The 20128-nt window shown below is 54.0% G+C and overlaps 10 protein-coding genes across 10 annotated transcripts; 2 read left to right on the top strand and 8 right to left on the bottom strand.

The window, feature by feature from the left end:
• Positions 1-354: 354 nt before the first annotated feature.
• Positions 355-1462, top strand: C8Q71DRAFT_728905 (uncharacterized protein; the record flags this gene model as incomplete). Its single annotated transcript, XM_047921996.1, has 2 exons — positions 355-744; positions 858-1462. The coding sequence occupies exons 1-2, from the start codon at positions 497-499 to the stop codon at positions 1459-1461; spliced, it is 852 nt and encodes a 283-aa protein (XP_047784359.1). The 5' UTR covers positions 355-496.
• Positions 1463-1546: 84 nt separating this feature from the next.
• C8Q71DRAFT_728907 (uncharacterized protein) lies at positions 1547-2371 on the bottom strand. The gene is made up of 3 exons (XM_047921997.1): positions 1998-2371; positions 1813-1948; positions 1547-1756 (listed from the first exon to the last, which is right to left on the bottom strand). The coding sequence occupies exons 1-3, from the start codon at positions 2250-2252 to the stop codon at positions 1602-1604; spliced, it is 546 nt and encodes a 181-aa protein (XP_047784360.1). The 5' UTR covers positions 2253-2371; the 3' UTR covers positions 1547-1601.
• C8Q71DRAFT_728913 (uncharacterized protein) lies at positions 2372-3321 on the bottom strand. Its single transcript, XM_047921998.1, has 4 exons — positions 3007-3321; positions 2828-2949; positions 2667-2777; positions 2372-2616 (listed from the first exon to the last, which is right to left on the bottom strand). The coding sequence occupies exons 1-3, from the start codon at positions 3077-3079 to the stop codon at positions 2667-2669; spliced, it is 306 nt and encodes a 101-aa protein (XP_047784361.1). The 5' UTR covers positions 3080-3321; the 3' UTR covers positions 2372-2616.
• A 397-nt stretch (positions 3322-3718) lies between these two features.
• On the bottom strand, positions 3719-6639 carry C8Q71DRAFT_728923 (uncharacterized protein). Its single transcript, XM_047921999.1, has 13 exons — positions 6226-6639; positions 6078-6173; positions 5953-6015; positions 5830-5892; positions 5729-5776; positions 5567-5671; positions 5243-5500; positions 5084-5179; positions 4919-5029; positions 4419-4865; positions 4351-4355; positions 4012-4288; positions 3719-3948 (listed from the first exon to the last, which is right to left on the bottom strand). Exons 1-13 carry the CDS (start codon positions 6364-6366, stop codon positions 3727-3729), a joined length of 1932 nt encoding a protein of 643 aa, XP_047784362.1. The 5' UTR covers positions 6367-6639; the 3' UTR covers positions 3719-3726.
• On the bottom strand, positions 6640-9222 carry C8Q71DRAFT_728929 (uncharacterized protein). Its single transcript, XM_047922000.1, has 13 exons — positions 9046-9222; positions 8911-8997; positions 8818-8862; positions 8697-8759; positions 8586-8648; positions 8414-8530; positions 8272-8358; positions 8098-8217; positions 7961-8035; positions 7705-7899; positions 7635-7639; positions 7312-7579; positions 6640-7262 (listed from the first exon to the last, which is right to left on the bottom strand). The coding sequence occupies exons 1-13, from the start codon at positions 9145-9147 to the stop codon at positions 7107-7109; spliced, it is 1383 nt and encodes a 460-aa protein (XP_047784363.1). The 5' UTR covers positions 9148-9222; the 3' UTR covers positions 6640-7106.
• Positions 9223-11042: 1820 nt separating this feature from the next.
• On the bottom strand, positions 11043-12119 carry C8Q71DRAFT_852086 (uncharacterized protein; the record flags this gene model as incomplete). The annotated part of the gene is made up of 5 exons (XM_047926793.1): positions 11043-11255; positions 11304-11556; positions 11862-11875; positions 11925-11987; positions 12042-12119. The coding sequence occupies 5 exons, from the start codon at positions 12117-12119 to the stop codon at positions 11043-11045; spliced, it is 621 nt and encodes a 206-aa protein (XP_047784364.1).
• A 929-nt stretch (positions 12120-13048) lies between these two features.
• Positions 13049-14389, bottom strand: C8Q71DRAFT_4040 (Alpha/Beta hydrolase protein). The gene is made up of 2 exons (XM_047918345.1): positions 13459-14389; positions 13049-13406 (listed from the first exon to the last, which is right to left on the bottom strand). Exons 1-2 carry the CDS (start codon positions 14106-14108, stop codon positions 13157-13159), a joined length of 900 nt encoding a protein of 299 aa, XP_047784365.1. The 5' UTR covers positions 14109-14389; the 3' UTR covers positions 13049-13156.
• A 282-nt stretch (positions 14390-14671) lies between these two features.
• C8Q71DRAFT_852088 (uncharacterized protein) lies at positions 14672-15930 on the bottom strand (the record flags this gene model as incomplete). The annotated part of the gene is made up of 3 exons (XM_047926794.1): positions 14672-15418; positions 15480-15553; positions 15906-15930. The coding sequence occupies 3 exons, from the start codon at positions 15928-15930 to the stop codon at positions 14672-14674; spliced, it is 846 nt and encodes a 281-aa protein (XP_047784366.1).
• A 478-nt stretch (positions 15931-16408) lies between these two features.
• Positions 16409-17604, top strand: C8Q71DRAFT_852089 (uncharacterized protein; the record flags this gene model as incomplete). The annotated part of the gene is made up of 2 exons (XM_047926795.1): positions 16409-16475; positions 17162-17604. The coding sequence occupies 2 exons, from the start codon at positions 16409-16411 to the stop codon at positions 17602-17604; spliced, it is 510 nt and encodes a 169-aa protein (XP_047784367.1).
• A 181-nt stretch (positions 17605-17785) lies between these two features.
• C8Q71DRAFT_4076 (NAD-P-binding protein) lies at positions 17786-19369 on the bottom strand. Its single transcript, XM_047918368.1, has 9 exons — positions 19207-19369; positions 18895-19127; positions 18814-18829; positions 18728-18759; positions 18632-18656; positions 18487-18568; positions 18323-18431; positions 18155-18265; positions 17786-18106 (listed from the first exon to the last, which is right to left on the bottom strand). The coding sequence occupies exons 1-9, from the start codon at positions 19290-19292 to the stop codon at positions 17832-17834; spliced, it is 969 nt and encodes a 322-aa protein (XP_047784368.1). The 5' UTR covers positions 19293-19369; the 3' UTR covers positions 17786-17831.
• Between the last annotated feature and the right edge of the window lie 759 nt (positions 19370-20128).

The raw sequence follows: 20128 nt of genomic DNA on the forward strand, positions 1-20128 counted from the left end.
ATCAGAGATAGCGATACATGAACCAGGCAAGGGAGAATGAGTGGACTGTTCAAGGATGGGGCAGCAGACACGAGGCGCGTGTTCAATAACAGGGTTTACGAGGACTACCGTCCAGTGAGAGGGAGAGAAGACGGATGGGACGGGATAGAGAGGATCAACATCGCGCCTAGGGTAGATACCTCACATCAGTACTTCGGGAATTTCCTGATGTGCTGACACTCGCTGACGACATTCCGTCCACATACCTCAGTAGACATCAGCGTGTTCAGCGCCGTCAGCGAGTCTCGGGGGCTCTCAGCACATCAGTGTGCATGGCACACGCGAGCAGAATCACATTGTTCGATAATATTGATTGTACCGTACAGGTCACAAGTAAGTAAACGAGTCTGCATGCAAATCACTCGTACCAGCGAGCGGATGCGTGGGCCGGCAAACAAACCGGTACTAGACAAGCGACAAGTTCTTTAAATGGGCAGATACTAAGTGGCTAGGGAGTATGTACGAAAGCGGCGTGGCGGGCGCACGGACAATCAATGATTTGACGCGGGCAAGCAACGGGCGGATGCGCATGACATGTTCACAGATGGCCGGGGGATGTTGTGCGCGTGTGCGGGCAAGTAGGTCGATGGTGAGGGTACAGAGGCGTGTGACGCAGGTGTGTAGAACACCGCCGCAACGCGTCACAGAGGTGAGAGGGGTGCCCGCCACCAAAGGGTGTGGATGTGTCGAGGGTGAGACAGTGTGCTGAAGGTGGAGAGGCGCGGCCGCGTTCAGGAAGAGCGGGCACGCCGAGTAATGTCAAACGCGCAGAGAGGGTAAAGGAGGGGGGCTGAGGGCGGATAGGCATGGCAGCTTACCGTTCTTGTCCTGTCTAACTCCCCCCTTAGCCTCCTTTGGCATCTTCCCTGCGCAATTTGCACGGCCTGCCTCGCGCTCGTGGCGCGAACGTGGCCGGGCTTGGCCATATTCGCGGGATGTGACGACACAAGTGGGCTGGCCGTAGTGCGCTGCGCGGGCGGGGATCCTTTACTCGCGGGTCGCATCGCTGGTAGCCCATCTGGATTCTGGATGAGTCTTCACGTTGGGCGCGCCGGCGATCTTCAATGTTTGACGCGTCAGCAGGGGCCGGGGAGCTGTGAGATGCACGGGAACAGGGTTGGAACAGGGCGATATCTTGCGGTCAACTCGAAGGCTGCAAGGCCGCGCGGCTTGGCGCGTGTCTGGCAGTGGCCATCCGGGCGCGGAGAATGTCGAGATCAACGCGAGAATCGAGCGCGCTCGACATGCTCGGAGCCTCGGGCACGGGCTTCCGGGCGGCCTCGACTGGGGCGGACTGGGGCGCACACGCGACATAAGGTGATACGGAAAAGGAGGCCCAGGGCGAGTGGTGCCGGTGGATGCGCGACGGCAGGCAAGAGACGATGTGCAATGGGGAGGGGACAGTGGAATGCCAGTCGCTGAGCAGAGTCCGAGGGAAACCTGCCCTAAACGGTAACCGCCCGCTGCCACGTCAACGTTGCCGTCTGTTTGTTTCTTACTCGTCTACTGTCTTTCAACGTCTGAACGCTCACCTCACGACTCAACTTGTCTCCTACGCTAGCTCATCCATTGCCGTGCCATGTACTCTCCACAGAACCTGTGCGTAGAAGAGCACTCGAACTGACGTCTCGTACGCGCAGGCACGACGGCACAGCACACCTGGCAAAAGTCCGCGCAATACCACTTTTGTCACCGCCGCAGTGGGACATGTCTGCGCGTAAGTCTCTCCCTCCACACATATACACATGGCGGATGCTGACGCGGCACGCCCAGGACGGTCGTCCAGCTGGCGAAGGCAGCTGACCTCAAAGTGATTACGAGCGCGGGCTCTTGAAACGAGAAGTTCGTGTCCGTCAAATCGCGAGTCGGTGCGCACAACGAGTGTGCTTGTGGCGAGAATACCTGCGAGGTGAGGTAGACCTGTCGTCGGGAAGGAAATGATCTGACGACAATAGTAGATGAATGCACTTCCGTTCACCTTCGGTACACATTTTGCCACAGTCCACGGCCCCTGCCTGACACAGCCATAATGCTAGCGCAATGTGACGACACAGCATACTTGTGCCGGCGTGCCTCCTCTGTGCGGACATGCGCAGGGTCTGGCTCGTGCGTGACGAAGCGGCATGGGGTGACATCCAGCAGGCCCCTTGACGGGTATGCATGTCCGGGCTGATGTGTGGTATGTTTTCAGCTTGCTTCTGACTGTTCTTCATGCTTAGACTACGTTGACCATCATGAATCTGTGTAACAAATAATCACCTCGACTCGTTGACGTGCAGTAGGTTCATAAATGTGTATGTTGTAGTAGAAAGTGCAGTGTTTGATGCTCGAATATATCTTCTTTAAATCAACCAATTTGCTACCGTGTCTCGTTCAATGTGTCTAGCATGCCTTAGATGCCCCCTTTCCTGACGCTGGATGATCTCTGCTGACGGCCGCTGACGGTTCCTGATACCCGCTGACGCTTTGGGCTTTGCATCTACTGACGGAAATAAGTTGAAATTTTGAACAACATATTCGTCCCTGCTGAACACCGCTGAGCTGCACTGACGTTGCTGAAATCCGCTGATATAGCTACTTCAGTGACGTCAGTGGCCGTCAGCGGTTTCCCCAAAGTTCTGATGCACTCAAAATGTGAGATAAAGGGCGGCAAAAGCGCTCCCGACGAGGACGCCTGTGGCACCAGTACGATGGACAACGCTGGCGCCACTGGTCTGTTGCATCGTGTCAAGGTCGCCCTGAAGTGTTGCGTGAGTGAAGTGGCAGATCGACGACATACGCTACTTACGGAGCTCATCGTCGCCCCAGCACTGGCAATGTTTGACGCGTCCGGAGTGACGGCAGATTGAGGCGTGTCAGGCGGCAGCGCCTCCATCACGTAGTGCATGGGCCACCAAGGGGCAGCAGATACTGTCAAACTCCAGTCAATGATCGTCCTGGCTCCTTCATACACGACTGACGACGTACCGGAAGGCGCTAAGCCCGCCACGAAGGCGAGCGCCACGGGGCTGCCGATAAACACGCTCCGGAAGAGAAGCATTGTGTGAGATGTGAAGGAAAGACACAGCGAGATGTGAAGGTAGGGTAGGGTACAGAACGAATCGAGGGACGCCAGTCCAGATGAACTGGCTGGTCCGAGAAGCCAGACGGCGGATTATAAGGCGGGATACGTACGAATGCGCAGCGCGTTGCGAGTGGAGACGAGCACGCTGCATATTATATAAAACCCTCAACGCTGGGGGAGCCCAGCGAGAGGGCCTTGTACTTCTGTTCAATGTAAATTCCGACGCGACTTCGCGCCGTTGCCAGTGCGCCGAACTCCTACCGAATCTTCCGCGTGTGAGGCAGAACAAACGCAGACCTATATATGGCGACAGCGATGTACAGGCTGAGCTTCTTAGCTTTGCGACCAGGTATGGTATTTCTTGTACTTGGTATCGAATATCGAGGTCAAGAAGGCAAATCGATGAAGGTACAAGAGCGCTTAAGCGCTTCCAAATACAATGTCTCACTGTTTGGGTTTGTTGCAGTGATGGCGAGCCACATTCAAGTTGCTTCTGGGAATTCGCCCTGCTCACCTCCTCCGACACCTGGCGTTCGGACGATGATACTTCAGTGATTTTCAAAGTCTGCTGTATGACTGGAACCAGAAATCGAATGAATGTAGCTCTTCTACTTTATTTCTGATTAGGACCATGGCAGTGAGGTCGTCGGATGCAACTTGAACTTGGTGAGTGCATAGTAGTACCGAGCAGCTTCTAATACACTAGTACTCTCACAATGACTGGGCACGGTGAATCGCTTTATATATTGTTTCGCGTACATGACTTCCAACACAAGCAACCAGCAACAACCCTCATCGACGGTCCGTTTCGCTGGACACCCTGAGCCTGACTCGCATCGTTGAGTCTGGAGGATGACGCTACGTTAATGATGTAACACAGACGGGACGAACTCTAGATCAAAACTTACCACTTCCGGAAGTCGTCCAAAGTCGTTGGCCGTCCAAGGCTCTGGGGTGTCCATTATGGTATATGTCCCTAGGTAGTATAGAGAACGAGATACAGCGGCCACCAAGTCTACGGATCCCTTCGCTACGCGCTTGTGGAAGGCTTTGTGCTTGCATGGCACCCACTTGCCGTCCAAGGTGTTGATCACCATAGACGGCTTGACGAAGTACGGACTCTCAATGAACTCTCCGACGACGAAGGTACAAGTGTTCACAAAGAGGCGATGATTTGTGTTGCCGCTGTCAAAGACCGAATATCAGTCAGTCAGAAGTCCGCGTCTCGCATGCAAGACTCTGCCCACCAAGTCTTTGGGAGATGCGCCAGGATTCAGTCACGGTCGTCGGTCAGTAAGGGCCATCGCGAACCCACCCTTTGCAGGTGATCCAAGGCTGCTTGCGTGATGACTTTCATCGGAAGCGGCGTAAGGACGTCTTCGATCTTCCTGCCCGTCCTGGCGTGTGAGAGACCAGCAGAAGACACCAGCGTCTCGCTAGGTAGGCGAAAGCTGGACGGATTGCCCTGAGTTTCGGAGACGCGTGCCAGTGCGCACTCGCAAGGGTCAGGGGAGGAATCACGTCGGATGACTCTGCTATGTTCTGGCTCCCCGGATCCGGGCCTAGGGCTTGACTCCGACGCGAAATCGGTCAAACTGACCACGGATCCTGCAGTACTTGAATCTGAGTCACCGAGGACAGTATCTTCCTCGCCGCGGGCTTTACCGCGGGAGTGGACTGCACTGGAAGGTTCGGCATTGACATCGGACTGTGGCTCCTCTACGAGAACCGTCGCTCGAGACGGGTTTTCATCTGTCGGAGGCTGTGCGAAACGTCAGGCGGTCATCGCACATTTGCGGATATACTACCACAGACCTCAAATATATTCGTAGCGGATTGCTGGGGCAAGTATCCCCCGACACCTTTGTAGACTTGAGCGACTTTGCTGCGTACGGTACCTAATAGGCTAGGGCGACTTGGACCATCCTGCGCATGAAGTGTCATGTTACACATTGAGAACATAATGCAACGATAACATGCCTTCACGACTTCGACGGCCATGCACAGCGATGCCACTTCTTCCTCGTGGTGGGCAATGGTAGAGGCAAAGCACTCGTTCAACTCGTCGAGATGGAGCTGTTGCCGACGAACATACGATGAGGCATGAATATGATGCACCTCAATCCTGCGAAACCTTACCTGTCTTTGGTTGGACTCGGCGGTGAGCGTCTCTGTCCTCTGCCTTAGTTGCTGATTCTCGTCGCGGAGAAAAGCCGTCTGGTCCTCCATCCCCGAGACCTTCGTCTGCATTGACATTATAGTCATTACGAGGCCATGAACTGCGCGTCTCACCTGTGCAATCGAGTACACTTCCTGGGATCTCTGGAGTAATTCTTGTAGGTCCCTAGACTGGACATGTGCAGTGAGGAGCTGTTTGACTAAGTCTGACACTCGTGCCTATGGGTATATTCAAGAAGGCTTCAGTAACAGATGCGACGCGATAGACGATAGGGATGTCATTACCTCATTTTTGGCACGCTCGTCTTCGAGACGACTGATAGCGCTGTGTGCGTCCCTGAGCTCTTCTCGAGCAACTGCCAGTTGGTGTGTCAGCCCATCAACTTGCTTCTGCGGAACACTTCCGGTTACTCCCTGGGATACGTGGAAACCTTTCGAAAGGGGTACCTCAGACATACACAGATTCAATGCTGCCGTCGTCTGGTAACTGCCGACCTTGAATTACATGTCGTCAGTTCGTGCAAGGCCGATACAGCATATGCGCGTACCTGCGTTCCGTTGTCACTCGGGGCAACGCGCGTCGTGCGAGACAGAAATTCTTCGAGCGAACACTGCGAAGTCAGAACAGCATCACATCGTGGCCCACTGCGACGACTGGCAAACTAAGCTACCTGCATCGCACGCATGCGTTCACTGATAGACACAAGCTCCGTACGTAGAGAGTCGTTGTTCTCCTGACATAGTAGCTATCGGTGAGCTTCTGAAGACTCTAGATGTACGACAGCTGGGGACTTACCTTGGGTGCGAACGCTGCTTCGAGGAGGTCTCTTCGGAGCTCATTGAACTGTTCAAGGGACACCACTCCACGACCGTCTCCCTGAGAGCTTCCCGACTGGTGTTCATAAGTAAGCAAGTGGACGTTCAGTTTAATGAGCCTTTCACACCCTGTCATACCCGAGCTCAATTCGAAGCCGGATGAGCTCGGCAGCTTGCAGAGCAATGACCTCTTGCGCTACGGTTGGCGAGATTTGTACTATAGGGCCAGGCGCACTCATCGACAACACTGATTCAGAGGCAAAGTGCATACAAGGCGATATGTCGAATAAGAGTGTTCAAGATCGATCCACGAGGCGACTGCTTGAGCAAAATTCAGCTAGGTCCGGGGCAAAACAGGAATGAACGAAAGTGACTGCCGTGAGCTACGTCGGCCGTTAAGCAGTAGGAAGGCATGGGCCCGCTGTATATAGGCCTGGAATGTGTGCGCAATGTGGTCGTCAAAAGCCTCGTGGAGGCCGCATTCCCTCTCCAGACTCCCATCAAAGGTCTAGGTCAGAATGCTTCTCCAGGAACATGTGACTGATACGTACGTAGCGATTACTGGGCGTGGCATCCGTGGCACCAGAGCCATTCGACTCGCCCTGCCCTCGATGGGCCCCAACAACATCAATGGCAATGAACGCAATTGAATGGAGGAAATGGCCGTTCCCGGCTTCCGCTTCCCCAAGTAGCCAAGATTGCACTTGGATCCCTGTCTCCCTGCGGGCCGCGCTATGACTTGCGAGCTTCACAGTTGAAGCTGTTCCGTGCGTCGTGAGATTCTCTGGGAGGTGGGCTTGCGTCACTTCGAAGTCGCGCCTCACGCTTCGAGTAGATCAATTATGTCGTGAAGTTCCCGCGCATCACTGTGTATGGGATGAAACGCAAGCATATATAGAAACAAAGCTGCCAACTGAAATCAGAGCAAACATCGATACTGTGGAAGAAAATCGGAGACGGACGTTATACGCCGGATGCATGCTGTGACTTATTGGGTCCGTACAAGACTTCAGGCGTTCTGACGCAAATATTGGTGCAAGGGCGAGTTGAAACCCGTCCTCTGCACCGGGAACCTAAGCGCAGAGAGCTTGCCACACAGATATAACTCTCGCAGCGATCCCCACTCCGTCGGCTTTCCTGATGAGCTGATCACTTCTTGTTGAGTCTGTGAATAGATGAACAACAGTCAAGGTCGCTGAAGGATGTGCAGGCACCTTCTCAGGAAGCCCCTCGAAGTCTACGGCGTTCATAGCTTCCGCTTCGCCCACGGTATATGTCCCTACGTAATAGTAGGCACCCGAAAAGTATGGGATGATCTCCGTAGGGCCTCGTTTCTGAAGCCGCTTGATAAATTTGAGCTTCGTATCCTGCCATTTGTCGCCCTTGGTGCGAAATAACGCCGCTTTGACAAAGTGGCCAGTATCGGGGCAACTGGCCCACACAAAATCGGCCGGGGTGACGATGACGATGTTCTTGATTCCCCTTTGGGAGAGAGCGTATCAGTAACATGTTCGCTTCAAGAGGCAATATAACCTACAGGATCTACGACGCAGTGTGGTATAAGCACATTGAACAGGCACGAAGCGATGATGAGCCTCAGCACACACCTCTTTGATAGCCTGTGGATCCGGCGCCTTGCTTGACAATGCTCTGAACATGTCTTCCAAGACACCTCCCGGCGTCATGTAGAGGCGAGGATCATCATCGTTCTGGCGGACAGTCGACTGCGTCCGGAACACTGAGTCTCTCGGAGGTTCGTCGGCGCACACAATGACGTTACCGATACATGGTATTTGTGAAGACTAAGGGAACATTTGTGAGCAGATTCAGTAGTGTTTACCACCGCCAGACTGACAGACTGACCTCCCCTGGGAGTGCTCGTTGCTCGGCCTGCCGCCTCAGCTCGGCAATCTCGATCAAGAGCGAAACCTCTCTGGACTGGGTCAAAAGAAAACTCAGAACTCGTTCCTCAAGCTACAACTAGGACCTGAGCCACCGACCTTCACTGCCTCAAGATTCTCTTGAGTTATCTGCAGGGTTCTCTGTGTTACCCACTTGTTGAGCCTCGATCCTCTGAGGAACGCAGAGGATGCTTTCTCTCCGAGGCTCTGCTGCGCTTTCTGTATCACAATTGCCTCAGCACACCATGTGAGCGAGTGGTTGTCAATGCCCACCTGTGTCACGTCGGCGATCTCTCCAAGCAACTCCTGAACGTATCGGGAGCACGACGCTAGTTGCTGCTCTGTCCATTGTTGTTCCCGCTACATACGACGATATCAGTCGAGGCTCGCGTAAAACACATCCTGCATTACGGACCTCGGCAAGCTTAGCTCTCTCCCCCATCTCGCTAAGTTTCCGTTCGAGGAAGCATATATCATCGTCTCTTTCTCCAAGATGGGCACAGGCTTGCTTGAATTTCTCTTCAAATCGCGCCTGCGTAAATCTTAATGAGTGCGACAAAGCCGGGCCGTTGCTGGTAAGCCGTGACCTTATCCCGTATCAGGGTTTCTTCTAGACGTGCGCGGGTCGTTTTGAGCGCATCGTTGGACGCCTTCACCAGCTTTGTCACGTTCATTTGATACTCGTGGCATGAACTCACCTCGAGTTCGACGAGTCGCTGCTGCTTCTCATTCAGCTGAGAATGCAATTGGTCGTTGAGGCGCTATGTGTTTGTAGTAGATTAGACCAATGCAAATGATCAATCCCCAACGAGAGCATACATTCACGCTCTCACGTAACTCTCGATTGTGTTCGGCGTCACGGACCTGCACGCAGTGAGTATAATGGAACACGGTTCAGCGGGGCAGACGAACCTTCTCGACGAGATCCCGCAAATCGTTCACCAGGGTTTGAGCCTCCACACGCTCATTCAGTTGTTCCCTCAAGTTTCGTATCTCGGTCTGGACATGGCAATCAATAAGACTCTCGTTCGATATGGCGCTCCATACCTCGAAAGCATTACATTCGCCTCGAAGACGATGGATCTCTACATCTTGCAGCGATGCGATGCTCTGCAATGCCCTAGGGGTATCGATGTCAGCTAAATGCATGATCTCAGCAGTTCGCGATAGTGTTTAGTGTATGATATGCGAACAAGTAGACTCGGTCCACAGCTGCGATTTTGCACAACTGACGAGCGAATATACCCGACCGCTGAGGCTCGAGAGGATGGCGTGCAGAGGACAGTATCCACGCGCCGCGTTTTTCATATGGACGATGGCCTGCGATAGGAGCGCCGCCCATACGTACGTAGATGGTTCTTCGCTTGCAGTTCCCACCAGGCGGCCGCGACGCCTGTCGCTTCCCGCATTCAGTACCAATAGATGTCTTCCTTTACATGCCCGATCTCGAGCTATACAGCGCTCGCAAGCCGTCTTCGTGGAGAGATGGCCACACCTCGTGCATTCTTATCAGTAAACGAGGTCCCTGCTATCAGCCACTCGACTACCACCACAGAGCCTGTACATTGGGAGTATCTGCGTCACTGTCATCTGATCCATCGTTATCTGCAGGCTGAGCAGCCTCGAGCTGGACCGGAAGACAATGCAAAGCTTGCAGTGCTTCGACAAGGTGGGTAGCCAGGGTGTCGTTGAACGCCACTCGTTTGAGAGTGAACTTTGTTGCGCCTAATTCTCCCACCTCGAGCACGTCGCGCAGTACGTTGCGATTACTTTTGTGGCCAGACTGAGCAACTAGCGCTTTACGGACCTAATGCGATGCCTTAGTTAACAGTATGGGTTTACGTAGGCGCCCTTGATCTGACCTTGTCCGGCAACGTCCTGAACTCTTCCGGAGATATAGGATCGATCCCAATGTTTTGGTACGTCCCAAGGTACAGCCAGTTGCCTTCAAGGCGAGTGAGAACTTCGACCTTGAGGAATCGGCGCAAAAGCTGTCTGTTGCCTTCTTGCCAGTGACCCTTCTTGCTTAGTACACGATCGGGCTTCACTGAGAATCCAACGTTGGGGAACTCCAGCCAGTGCGTTTCATCCTTGGCCATTATGATGTTCTTCCTTTGAACACCACTGGGTGTGAAGGCGGACTGAGCGGCTGTATTTGCGTAACCAGAGGAACACGTACTAATTCTGTGTTATGCCATTAGGATTGTTGTTTGGCAACAAACACGTAGCGGACACCTTTTTAGCCTCAACTAAGAATTTGCGAGACATGCTCTCATCACCCAGGACCAATATTCCCCGATCCTCGTCCCTGTATGGGTATTGGCGAGGGCTAGCAGGGACATGTTGACCGCGTTGCAGCATGCCTCGGATGCGCTCCACTTCGGCCTCTAGGTCGGTATATCTCGCCTACCACCCCATCAGCCCCTAGAGGCCATCAGTCGAACCAAATCTTACCTTCAAATCGTCGTAATTTGCTTGCAACCGAGCTACCTGGCCCGTCAAGGCACTGTTTGATTTCTGACACATTCCCATCATTAGCTGGACGGTAGTGATAGGTCGACGGCATACCTCGACATCCTCTACTCGGATACGGAGCCGCTGTGCTTCAACTTCATCTAGATGATCAAGCGTAAGAATGATTCGCTCGACGCCGCTCGGTATGCCGATGTTTGCTGTAGACATTTCGCTCAGCTTGAAGTCTCAGTGAACGTTGCAGACTTTTGGAACTTGAAGGCGAGCGCTTCAGGGACCTTCCAGACTAACATGTGCAGGCAACGGGCGAGAGCGTGAGGACGTGTATACGGTTCTATGAACGGGTGAAAGAGAAGACGCACAGTGTACTGAACCCAATCTCCATGAGGCGAGCGGCGTATTGCATGAGGCGTACCACATCGAAGCTCAACGTCAGGCCGTCGCGCCGTGGACCTCACACGCATCGGCGGAGGTTCCACTCGCATGGTCGCGCCATCGACACCTTCCAATTGTGAGACTCGTAGGTTCACATTTGTTTTAGGCTACCCATTGCACGTATACACGTCAGTCCGTTAGTCTGTAGCATCAGAATTGTCGCTCCCTTCTGCCTGCGCGTCACCAGCGTTGACTTCGGCATGAGAAGCGAGGCAGTCCCACACCCGCTGGTTCATTCCAGTCCTGCTGAAGCTAATCTTGGTCATTGTCACTTCGCCGTCCTCCAACATTCTGCGGAGCTCGTCACTGTGACGCTTGTGACCAGCCAGAGCAACCACACGTCGTTGCACCTACTGGCTGTTGGAAATGTGTCCTAGTTCTCAGAGCAAGGCACTCACCTGTTCAGGTAGTTCTCTGAATAATTGCGCTGGGAAGACCTCCGACGAGACGAACCTGTATGTCCCAAGATAGTGCCACACTCCAGACACGCGCGCCATCAGTTCGTTTGCTAGACGGAGTAGTTTGCCGTGTTTGACGCTTTGCCAGTTGCCCTTCTTCGAGAGCATGCGGTCGGGCTTGATGGCGTACCCCATCATCGGGAAAATGTCCCATGCGAATTCGTCTCGTGCGGTTATTACATTGACTCCTCCTCTGTGAAGATCCGGGGAGTATCAGCTCTGGCTCCCAATCAACGTCAGAGTACCTACAAGGTCTAAGAGGTCGGTAGGCGTCATGCCAATCAAGAAGTATCTTGAGACCACCACGCACTCAATGAGCACATCAGATGACTTACAGCTCTCATTTCTCTGAGGGTGATGAATGGGGATCGAAGAGAAGAGAAGGGCAGCGTAGAAGTCTCGGGCTCGTTCAAAGCGGAGCTCCGTTCAGGTCCTTGAGCATGACATTCCTGCATGGCTGGAAGTAGTCCCCCCAGATGTGCCAATTGCTTTGCTAACTGAACCTGCTTTGCCTGAACGACAATCAGTCTGCGACGTAATCTAATATGATGCCAGTCGCACCTTGACAGCTTCGACCGCTGTTTGGGCTTCCCTCAACTCAGCGGAAAGACTCGCGTTCTGCGCCTGTACACAAGCATTAGTATATCGTGCCATGACCGCGGGTCAAAGCAAGCTCACCTCCACTGAATCAAGCCGTGCGCGAAGATCCTGCATCTCCTGGCTGTCGAGGATTACGTTGCCGATGTTACTTGCCATACGTCCGCGCGCGGCGTGAAGATGGAGGGTGAACGGCCAAATGGTATCCGTTGGACGCATATATCTCGACAGACGGACGAAGGCGAGATTGAATGGTGGTTCTTGTTCCGTCAAACTGTATCCACACGAGGTCAAACCGTATCTACATGATTCACGCCCTAGTATGCCGCACGGTAAGCAATACATTGCAGTGACGCGTCGTGACCGAACGGGCTGGAACGAAAGGAACCTGTCACCTCGACGATCTTCTGCTGTGCGTGCCGACCGTCTACCCCGTGTAAAAGGGCCAGTCTGCAGATGTATGCTATGATAAGTGTCAGTAGTCGGACATCCACGAACGCTCGGATAGCTCCTAAGTCTAGAGCGGGGTGTCTTCATATTCCACATCGCAAATAGGGCTGGAAGTTCTGCCCCGGCACCTTGTCCTTGAGAGCGAGTGGTGGCAACAGCTCGGGCGGCCTGTACATCGGCGAGCAGATTATTCGAAGATTGATGGTATGGAAACCATTAAGTCAAAGTTTGACGAGCATAAGGATGCTTTGAGTGAGACGGAATACATGTTGCAGTGTTACTGCAGCGATGTACGTAGCAGGACGAGGAACCAGTTGGCGTTGATACCACCGTTGGAATGAGAACAGAGCAGCTCGGGGATGTGCATGTTCAAGTTGCGTTGAGGACTACGTCCTGCCCTAAGTCGCTGCACGTGCTCTCGCTCGCTCGCTCGGGATGAAGTTTGTACTGTACTACAACTGTACTACTTTACGAATCCTGTAATGCAGGTGTATAGATAGACACATTCGTGGCCAATGAGTTGCTCGCCGTCGAAGATGGGCCATAAAGGCATCAACGGATGTTCAAGCTTAAGTCCAGGCCGATGCGTTTCTCTGAGCCCGTGCTGTAAGCGCCGAACGCTACATTGTACGAAGCTTCGACGACTCGGAGCGACTCGGATCGCACCTACTACCTAGTGCTAGCGGTGATCTCTATTTGATCTCTATTGCCACACACAATCCACGAAATGACTCATGCAGACCTAGCTAAATACGCTCGACATTGGTTTTATTCTTCGCTGCTTCCCGCTGGACCTCGCCACTCCCCTCTGGCAAGCTCTTGTCCATCATCCACTCCCAAAGCTCAAGCTGATTATACGCCTCCGTCCAACAGTCGTGCCCGAGGCTTGGATATTTGCTGAACTTGACTTCGGGGGCGCCGATCTTCTGGAGTGCGTCGTACATCTGTTTGGACTGCGAGATCGAGATGATATCGTCCCTCTCGCCGTGGTGTATCCTGGTCTACGCTCAGTACGCTGTCATCACCCAAGAATCACTGTTTGGCTCACCATTGCGGTATATGCTTGATGTTCAACGCTAGCAGTGGCTCAACCCCTCCGCATATCGGCACCACGCTCGCAAACCGCTTAGGTGAATGCTGCGCCAGCTCCCACGTACCGTACCCGCCCATCGAGAACCCAGTGGCGTGCACTCTCCGGATGTCGACGCGGTAGTCCTGGATGACCTCGTCGAGCAGGGACGACAGGGCCGGCGCGTTCCATCCATATCCGTACTGCATGTTCAGCGACGGCGTTACCGTGATAAACCGCTCCGCGACGAACTCGCACACGCTCGGTGGAACGGGTGTTGTGCTCAGGTCCTCCTTCGGCACTCGTCGTCCGCTCCGGAGCGGAATGTCGACCTTTGGCTCTTGTCCGTCTTTCAGCCTGTCGTAGCAGAGGATGACCTTGGGCACACCGTGGCGGAGGGTCGCGTAGCTCTCGTTCTTCCCTCTTTGCGACTCGCCTGCACCGTGGAGGAAGAGCACCAAGGGCCATCGCTTCCCGGTCTCAGCGTCGTATGCTTGAGGCAGAGAAACGAAGTACTCGTATCCGAATGCAGACGCCGAGCGGGTCTGCTTGTAAAACTCGAAGGAGATGTGCTTCGTCTCCGCATACGGATGCCCGGGATCGATGCGGACCTGTTTCGTTGGCGACATGGCTCGGTCGAGAAGGCTAATGTTCGATGTTTTCCCCGTCTCTGGATGTGCTGAAGGATAGGCAGTCGTCCCGCCTCTGCCGGCTTTTGTACTCTGCCTCGTACGTCCGGAACATTGTTGGACGGCTTAACCTGGGGCCTTCCGCCATCCTCAACCTGAAGTTTGCACTGCCAGTGGAGACGTCACGTGAAGGAGCTGCTCGGAGTTTGAGGCGACGGTGCCGGGTACGTTTGCTTGAGTCTCGAGGGTATGCCACAGATGTGACTGGTGTCGCTCAAGAATAACATCATGCTGGGCCGGGGCATACCTCCGTTCGACAGCAGCATACGACGGAGCTTACAGTTCGTCCACACGTATCAGCCTCCAGCTTCGTTCAGCAATGACATCCCAAATGAACATAACGGGGGGCAGTACTAAGTAGTCATGAGGGAGCATATGTATGTATGTTGTACAACGCGTAGGCATACAGGTGAGTAGCTAATGGTTCTAGTATTCCGTACAAGGTCCATGATATTGTATCGTATCGCAGAACATATCCATCCAGCACGCATGAAGCCCCCCTCCTACATCTGGCAAAACTCACAGTCGCATTCCTGCGTACTGAACGACATCCGCGGCGCACGCAGCACAAACAGGAGATCGCCGTAGTGGTGTGCATACGGGATTGGGCGGAAGAGTGTGTTCCCTGCGTACCATGGCGTGGCGGCGCCCGTTGCGACCTGCCCCGCGTTATACGGTTGCAGCGATCCGTTCGGCAACGTGTAGCATTGATGACCTTGGGCCGCACTGATTGCGCACGCCATGTGGATCGACTCAACGCGCCCTGCGCGGAAGACCGACACATGCGTGTGGCCGAAACTTGCATTGACCTGGTGTTCCGAGTATTCCAGTTCTTCGGGAGAGAACGCGACATTGTAATCAAGGCGTTTGAGTAGGCCCCGTTCCAGCTCACTGATCCTGCGGGCGGTGTATGGCGCACCGGCCATGTCTGCAATTGTGGCATTATTACAAGTCTCGTCCACTAGGAACTTGTTTGCGACGACCAAAGCGGCGATGAAGTTGTCCTTGGCCTTGTCCGTGGCCTTGTCCGATATCGGCTCGGCACCCGTCTTGTGGAGTTTTTGAAGGAGGATCATCGCGGCTGCCACGACGTTGGGGTGGAAGTTCCCGCGGCGGAGCACGTCCGAGATGAAGTTGGGGAGGCAATTTGGGATATATACGCGCAGGAGGGCCTTGTCGACGTGTCTATCATGGAACATATGGTCCAGAAGTCGTGCAAGCAGAGCGACGCGCTCTGCGTGGGCGGTATACTATACCGACAGGGAGGGAATGTAAGAGTCGATGGAGACACCACGACCGAAGGAGACGTACATGGCAGAGCCCGTTGGCTACGTCGGGGACGTTGAACGTCATGAAAGCGAGAAGGGGATTGAGATGATTGAGGACTATGGTGGGTGAGTGTCAGTGGGAGGGCGGTTTGTTGAAGCTTTTATACGCCTGCTCGGGAGCCACACTCGATGGTTGGCCATGGCCACAGGGCATCACGCGGATGGCCGCACAGGGAGTTTACGAGAAGCCTGCAAAACAGTATCTAAACCCGCAGACAAAACCCTGGACTGGATTTCTGGCGGAGGGGCGGAGGGGCGGAGGGGCGGAGGGGAGGACGCATGTTAGCGGTCTTTCAATGTCATATGCGAGAAAGAAACACGAGTGAATGGATGATTCAAACCGTCAGACAATGGAATCAACGAAAATGATATACTGAATGGTCTGTAGGGTAAAATACACGACGCGCACCGCGTATTTCGTCCGAGAGGGCCATGGTGCAGCATGACTCTTGTTTCACCATGAATTCCGTATAAGACAACTCTTTGTCCATCGTCGTCGAGCACATCGACTAAGCCATAACAAGCGAATGGCCATGACATCAAGCCACGCTGAGTGTGGCCGATCTCCGATGTGATGCCTGTGCAGGCAATGGGCCGCTTCGAAGCCTGTCCGTAATTTCCTCAGCACAAGAAAATTGTCGACGATGAGTACCACGCACCTGAGTTCCAACCGAGGGCGGACGGCGGGCTATAAGCGGCCTCCACCCGGCATAATCTGTGAGATTCTTATGTGTTCAGTGGATCGACCAAGCACTGACGACACGATAGTAGGACTGGGGAGGGGAAAAGGTTGTCTGCACGATTTAGTACTCAAATTGTCCATCAAGGACCACGAATGGAGGACAGTCAAGTGTGGATCAAGCAATTAAATCTTCCACGTCACCAGTAGAGAAGACGAAGGCACTGTAAGCCATGTCCCTAGGCATTAGCGAGTGGTCCGCGGCGCACAAGGGCCAGCACCGAGGCGGAAATTTCCTCAGTCAGACGGGTCACAGAACGAGCTAAAAGCCTGTGCGAAGGGTCCTGTACAACACAAAAGTGTCGGATGCACGATGAATCGCAATGGAGTGCGAGAAGGCGTGAAAACAGTCCTGAACATAACCAGTTGTGGATGTCGATGAGGCGCAGGATTGATTTTCAGCCTGAGTGGGAGGTGAGCTGGCGGCCATCCTTACGTAAGCGCATCACGGGTCACACCTTTGACGCGAGACTGCCTGCCCTGAAGTTGACGCGTCTTGCGCTATCTCTGCAGCCTGTGGATTGGTATAACATAAGTATGAAGGTAGCACGAAAGTCGTACCCCTGGATCTAACCCTTCGGACAACGACGTAGAAGCCCACCGCAGCCGTGGTAAATGCCTTCACACGACGTACATAGGCGAGTGGCTACTCACCTCCCGGCGACTTGAAGTTGCCTGTGCGCAGCTACTGGAGCTAGGACGAGAGAGACCGGGCGCGATATTCAATTTGATACTCCATATGCATAGCAGTGGATCTCTCATGTATCGTCTGCAGAACTGACAAATAGTGCTCAGTTGGCAACGACGTCAGAAAGGCCATAGCTGAAGGTCTCCCGCAACAAAACTGTATCGCCGCTAATCTGGAACCCGATGAGCGATCAACGCTGCACAGAGATACATCCCTAACATCCTCATATACCCATCAGCGTACTGGGTGCGTGGGCACCGTCTCTTCAAGAGCACCCCAAAATCGTTCCCCGTACCGTTCGTTCCCGGCGACATCTTCGATTCCAACCATCTCATGAACATTCCGCCAGTCTACGCGCCGCCCCCCGCGCCGGCGCCCGAGTTCTCAGGTCTGACGAGCCTCACGCCGCTGCAAGGACACGTATCTGCGATCCACGCGGCCATGTTCTTCCACCTCTTCGACGAGGAAAAGCAGTTCGCGCTCGCGCAGCGCCTCGCAAGTCTACTCTCGCCGCTCCCCGGCTCGATGGTTTCCGGTCGGCATTTCAAGGCAGACGTCAGAGGCGTGCGCGACTCGAAGCCCGCGAGGGACGACGCGTCGGAGGTCATCAGGGTCTTCTACCATTCGCCGGGGTCGTGGACTACGCTCTGGAACGCCAGGTGTTCAGGGAGGGGTCAGTGAAGGTCGAGATGCAGCTTAAGCCGATGTACCTGTACGCGGCGCCGCCGCCGGAGGGAAAGCTGTGGCAGGTGTTCTGGTCAGTGACAAGGCTGTAAGGACCTGCGTGGCGGTAAGTCCATGTGTTTCATACCAGAGAAACGCGAACAAGTACTTCCAAAGCAAACACAAGGAACTATACACTAGAGATACAGACACAAAACTGCCGCCTCACGATGCGTCTCAGAGAGCTAAACCCCGATGTCTGCAAGGATCTTCTCCGTCGTTTCCCAAAGCTCCTTCCCGAGCTCGGGATCTTCTGTAGGCGGGTAAACAGAGCCCAACTTCCCGGGAGGCACGATATATCCTCCCTTATACATCGGGTCCTCGCGAATCTCTGGGGCAGCCGCCGCGAATACGGTACTGTAGGCCCCCTTCTCGGGGCTGGTGAAGAACGCGTTGGCGATGAAGGAGTAGAGAGGGGCCTTGAAGGTCCCGGAGGAGTTGGCAAAATTCTGTACACCATCTACCCACAGTGAGCTAGAGAGTCATTGTGGTGGTGGTGATGCATTACCTGTGTTTACGATCCCAGGGTGGACAGCCGTGACGATGATGGGGGCTCCCTCGGCATCCAGCCGCTTCTGGAGCTCCTTCACATGCAGGACACCCATATACTTCGTGAAGTCTTCCACACGACGTCAGCTAACTGGTCATCGCGACGATGACACGAAGAGCAACACACTGTAGCGCTTATTTGAAGCGAGGAGCTCGCCCTTGAACTCGCGGTTAAAGTCTTCAATGGTGCGGAAATGGCAATTGTTCGGGGGCAGACGGTGACCCTCAGACGTGAGCTTCAATTGCTTTGTCGGCGCGGGATCGAGCTTGCAAAACGATATGGAAACTTGCCATCACTATGCGTACATCACTGTCCGGTTCTTGGGCAGTACGCTTGAGGAGGGGAAGCAGTGTTCGTATGAACACATAAGGGCTGAAGTAGCTGTGCAAGGCGAATTCATTACGAGTTAACGACATGATGGAAGGTTGGACATACTTGACTACAGCTATTTCTTGGATACCTGCGCGATTACATATCAGTAGCAAGGACCGATGGCTAGCGACTAGTGGCTGAGAAGGCTGAAAAACGCACCGTCCGACGTCTTACTGAACGGAGTCAACAACCTAGGATGCGCATCTCAATGAACTGGTCCCCAATCGGACAAGAGCGTGTCGTACAATGCAGCAGAGTTCACTGCACACGCCCCACTCGTCAGACTTCACTGTCAAAAGGCCTCAAGCGCAACCTGATGCACTCACCAACGATATCCAAGCGCTGCTCCTTCTCCATGAACGCCTCCGCTGCCTTCTTCGCGTCCCTCGGGTCGCTGTAGTCGAGAGGAAGCCAGACGACCTCGCCGTTGCCCGGCCGCAGGCCGGCGTTGCGCACCTTCTCAATCGCTGCCTTCGCCTTCTCCTCGTTACGCGCGGCCATGTATACCTTCGCACCCCGACGCGCGAGGTACTGAATGGCGGCGCATCCTACGCCAGAACTGTGGGCGGATTGAGGATAGGCAATTAATGAGACTTCCGCACAGACGCGAGCGCTGAATCGTGGCTCGTACTACTCACTTGCCTCCTGTGACGATGATAACATTGCCTGACAGGTCAGGTAGGTCTGTCTCTGGATCAAATGACTTTGAAAAGAGGCCCATCATGGCGTAGCTCAGGATGAAGGGATATGCAATAATGTAGTGCGCACGATGGGAAGGCGCTTCCGAGGCGCTTCTACAAGCTGTGCACTACTTACTAGCGCGCGTAGAAAGTAGTACAGTAGTGCTTTGGTAGTGCTGTTATGATACTTAAAGCCAGCCATAGATACGTCGAGAAGCCCATCAGACACGCTACAGAATAGTAGTTCTACACGCCAAGACCCTTCGACGGTTTCACCCTCAAATCCCACAGCTCCTTACCCGCATACGGTCACCACTGACTAGGAAGCCCATGACGAGCGTGGTAAGCCATTCTGCACGCCCGTCGCCGACCCCCACACAGACGAGGAGTTTGCTGAGGCCTCGATGTCTGCCGCAGACACACTGCGTCTGCCTACCAGCTATGGACCCGACACCTAACGCTTGAGTGTTAGTAGACGGGAATGTCGACGTGAGGAACCAGGCACTGAGGCAGAGCAAGTTTACCTGCAAGCTATGCGGGCCTCGTACATGACGCGCATCCCATCCTTTTTCCTAATGCACGCTCTGGTAAAGACAAGAATAACATTGCTTAGTCGCACTGAGCCTGGGTCTACAACAGAAGATTGACCGTTCACGACCTGCCGGTACATGGAGATGATCAACAGTCTGACTTTTCGTACCCGTTCTGCAAGCCGTAGTAACTCAAAAGCAGATTACTCAGCTAATGAACCCCATCGACTATCGTCGCTGCGATAGACACCTGGGCTCTGGCCGACGACACGATGTTCAATGCGGTGCATTCACGTCGTATCTATTCAACCCGCGCAGGGCTATGACCTATATAGCAATACATATTCAGT

The sequence above is a fragment of the Rhodofomes roseus genome (genome assembly GCF_022264815.1).
Source record: "Rhodofomes roseus strain CIRM-BRFM 1785 chromosome Unknown C8Q71scaffold_1, whole genome shotgun sequence".
In the NCBI taxonomy this organism is placed as follows: domain Eukaryota; kingdom Fungi; phylum Basidiomycota; class Agaricomycetes; order Polyporales; family Fomitopsidaceae; genus Rhodofomes; species Rhodofomes roseus.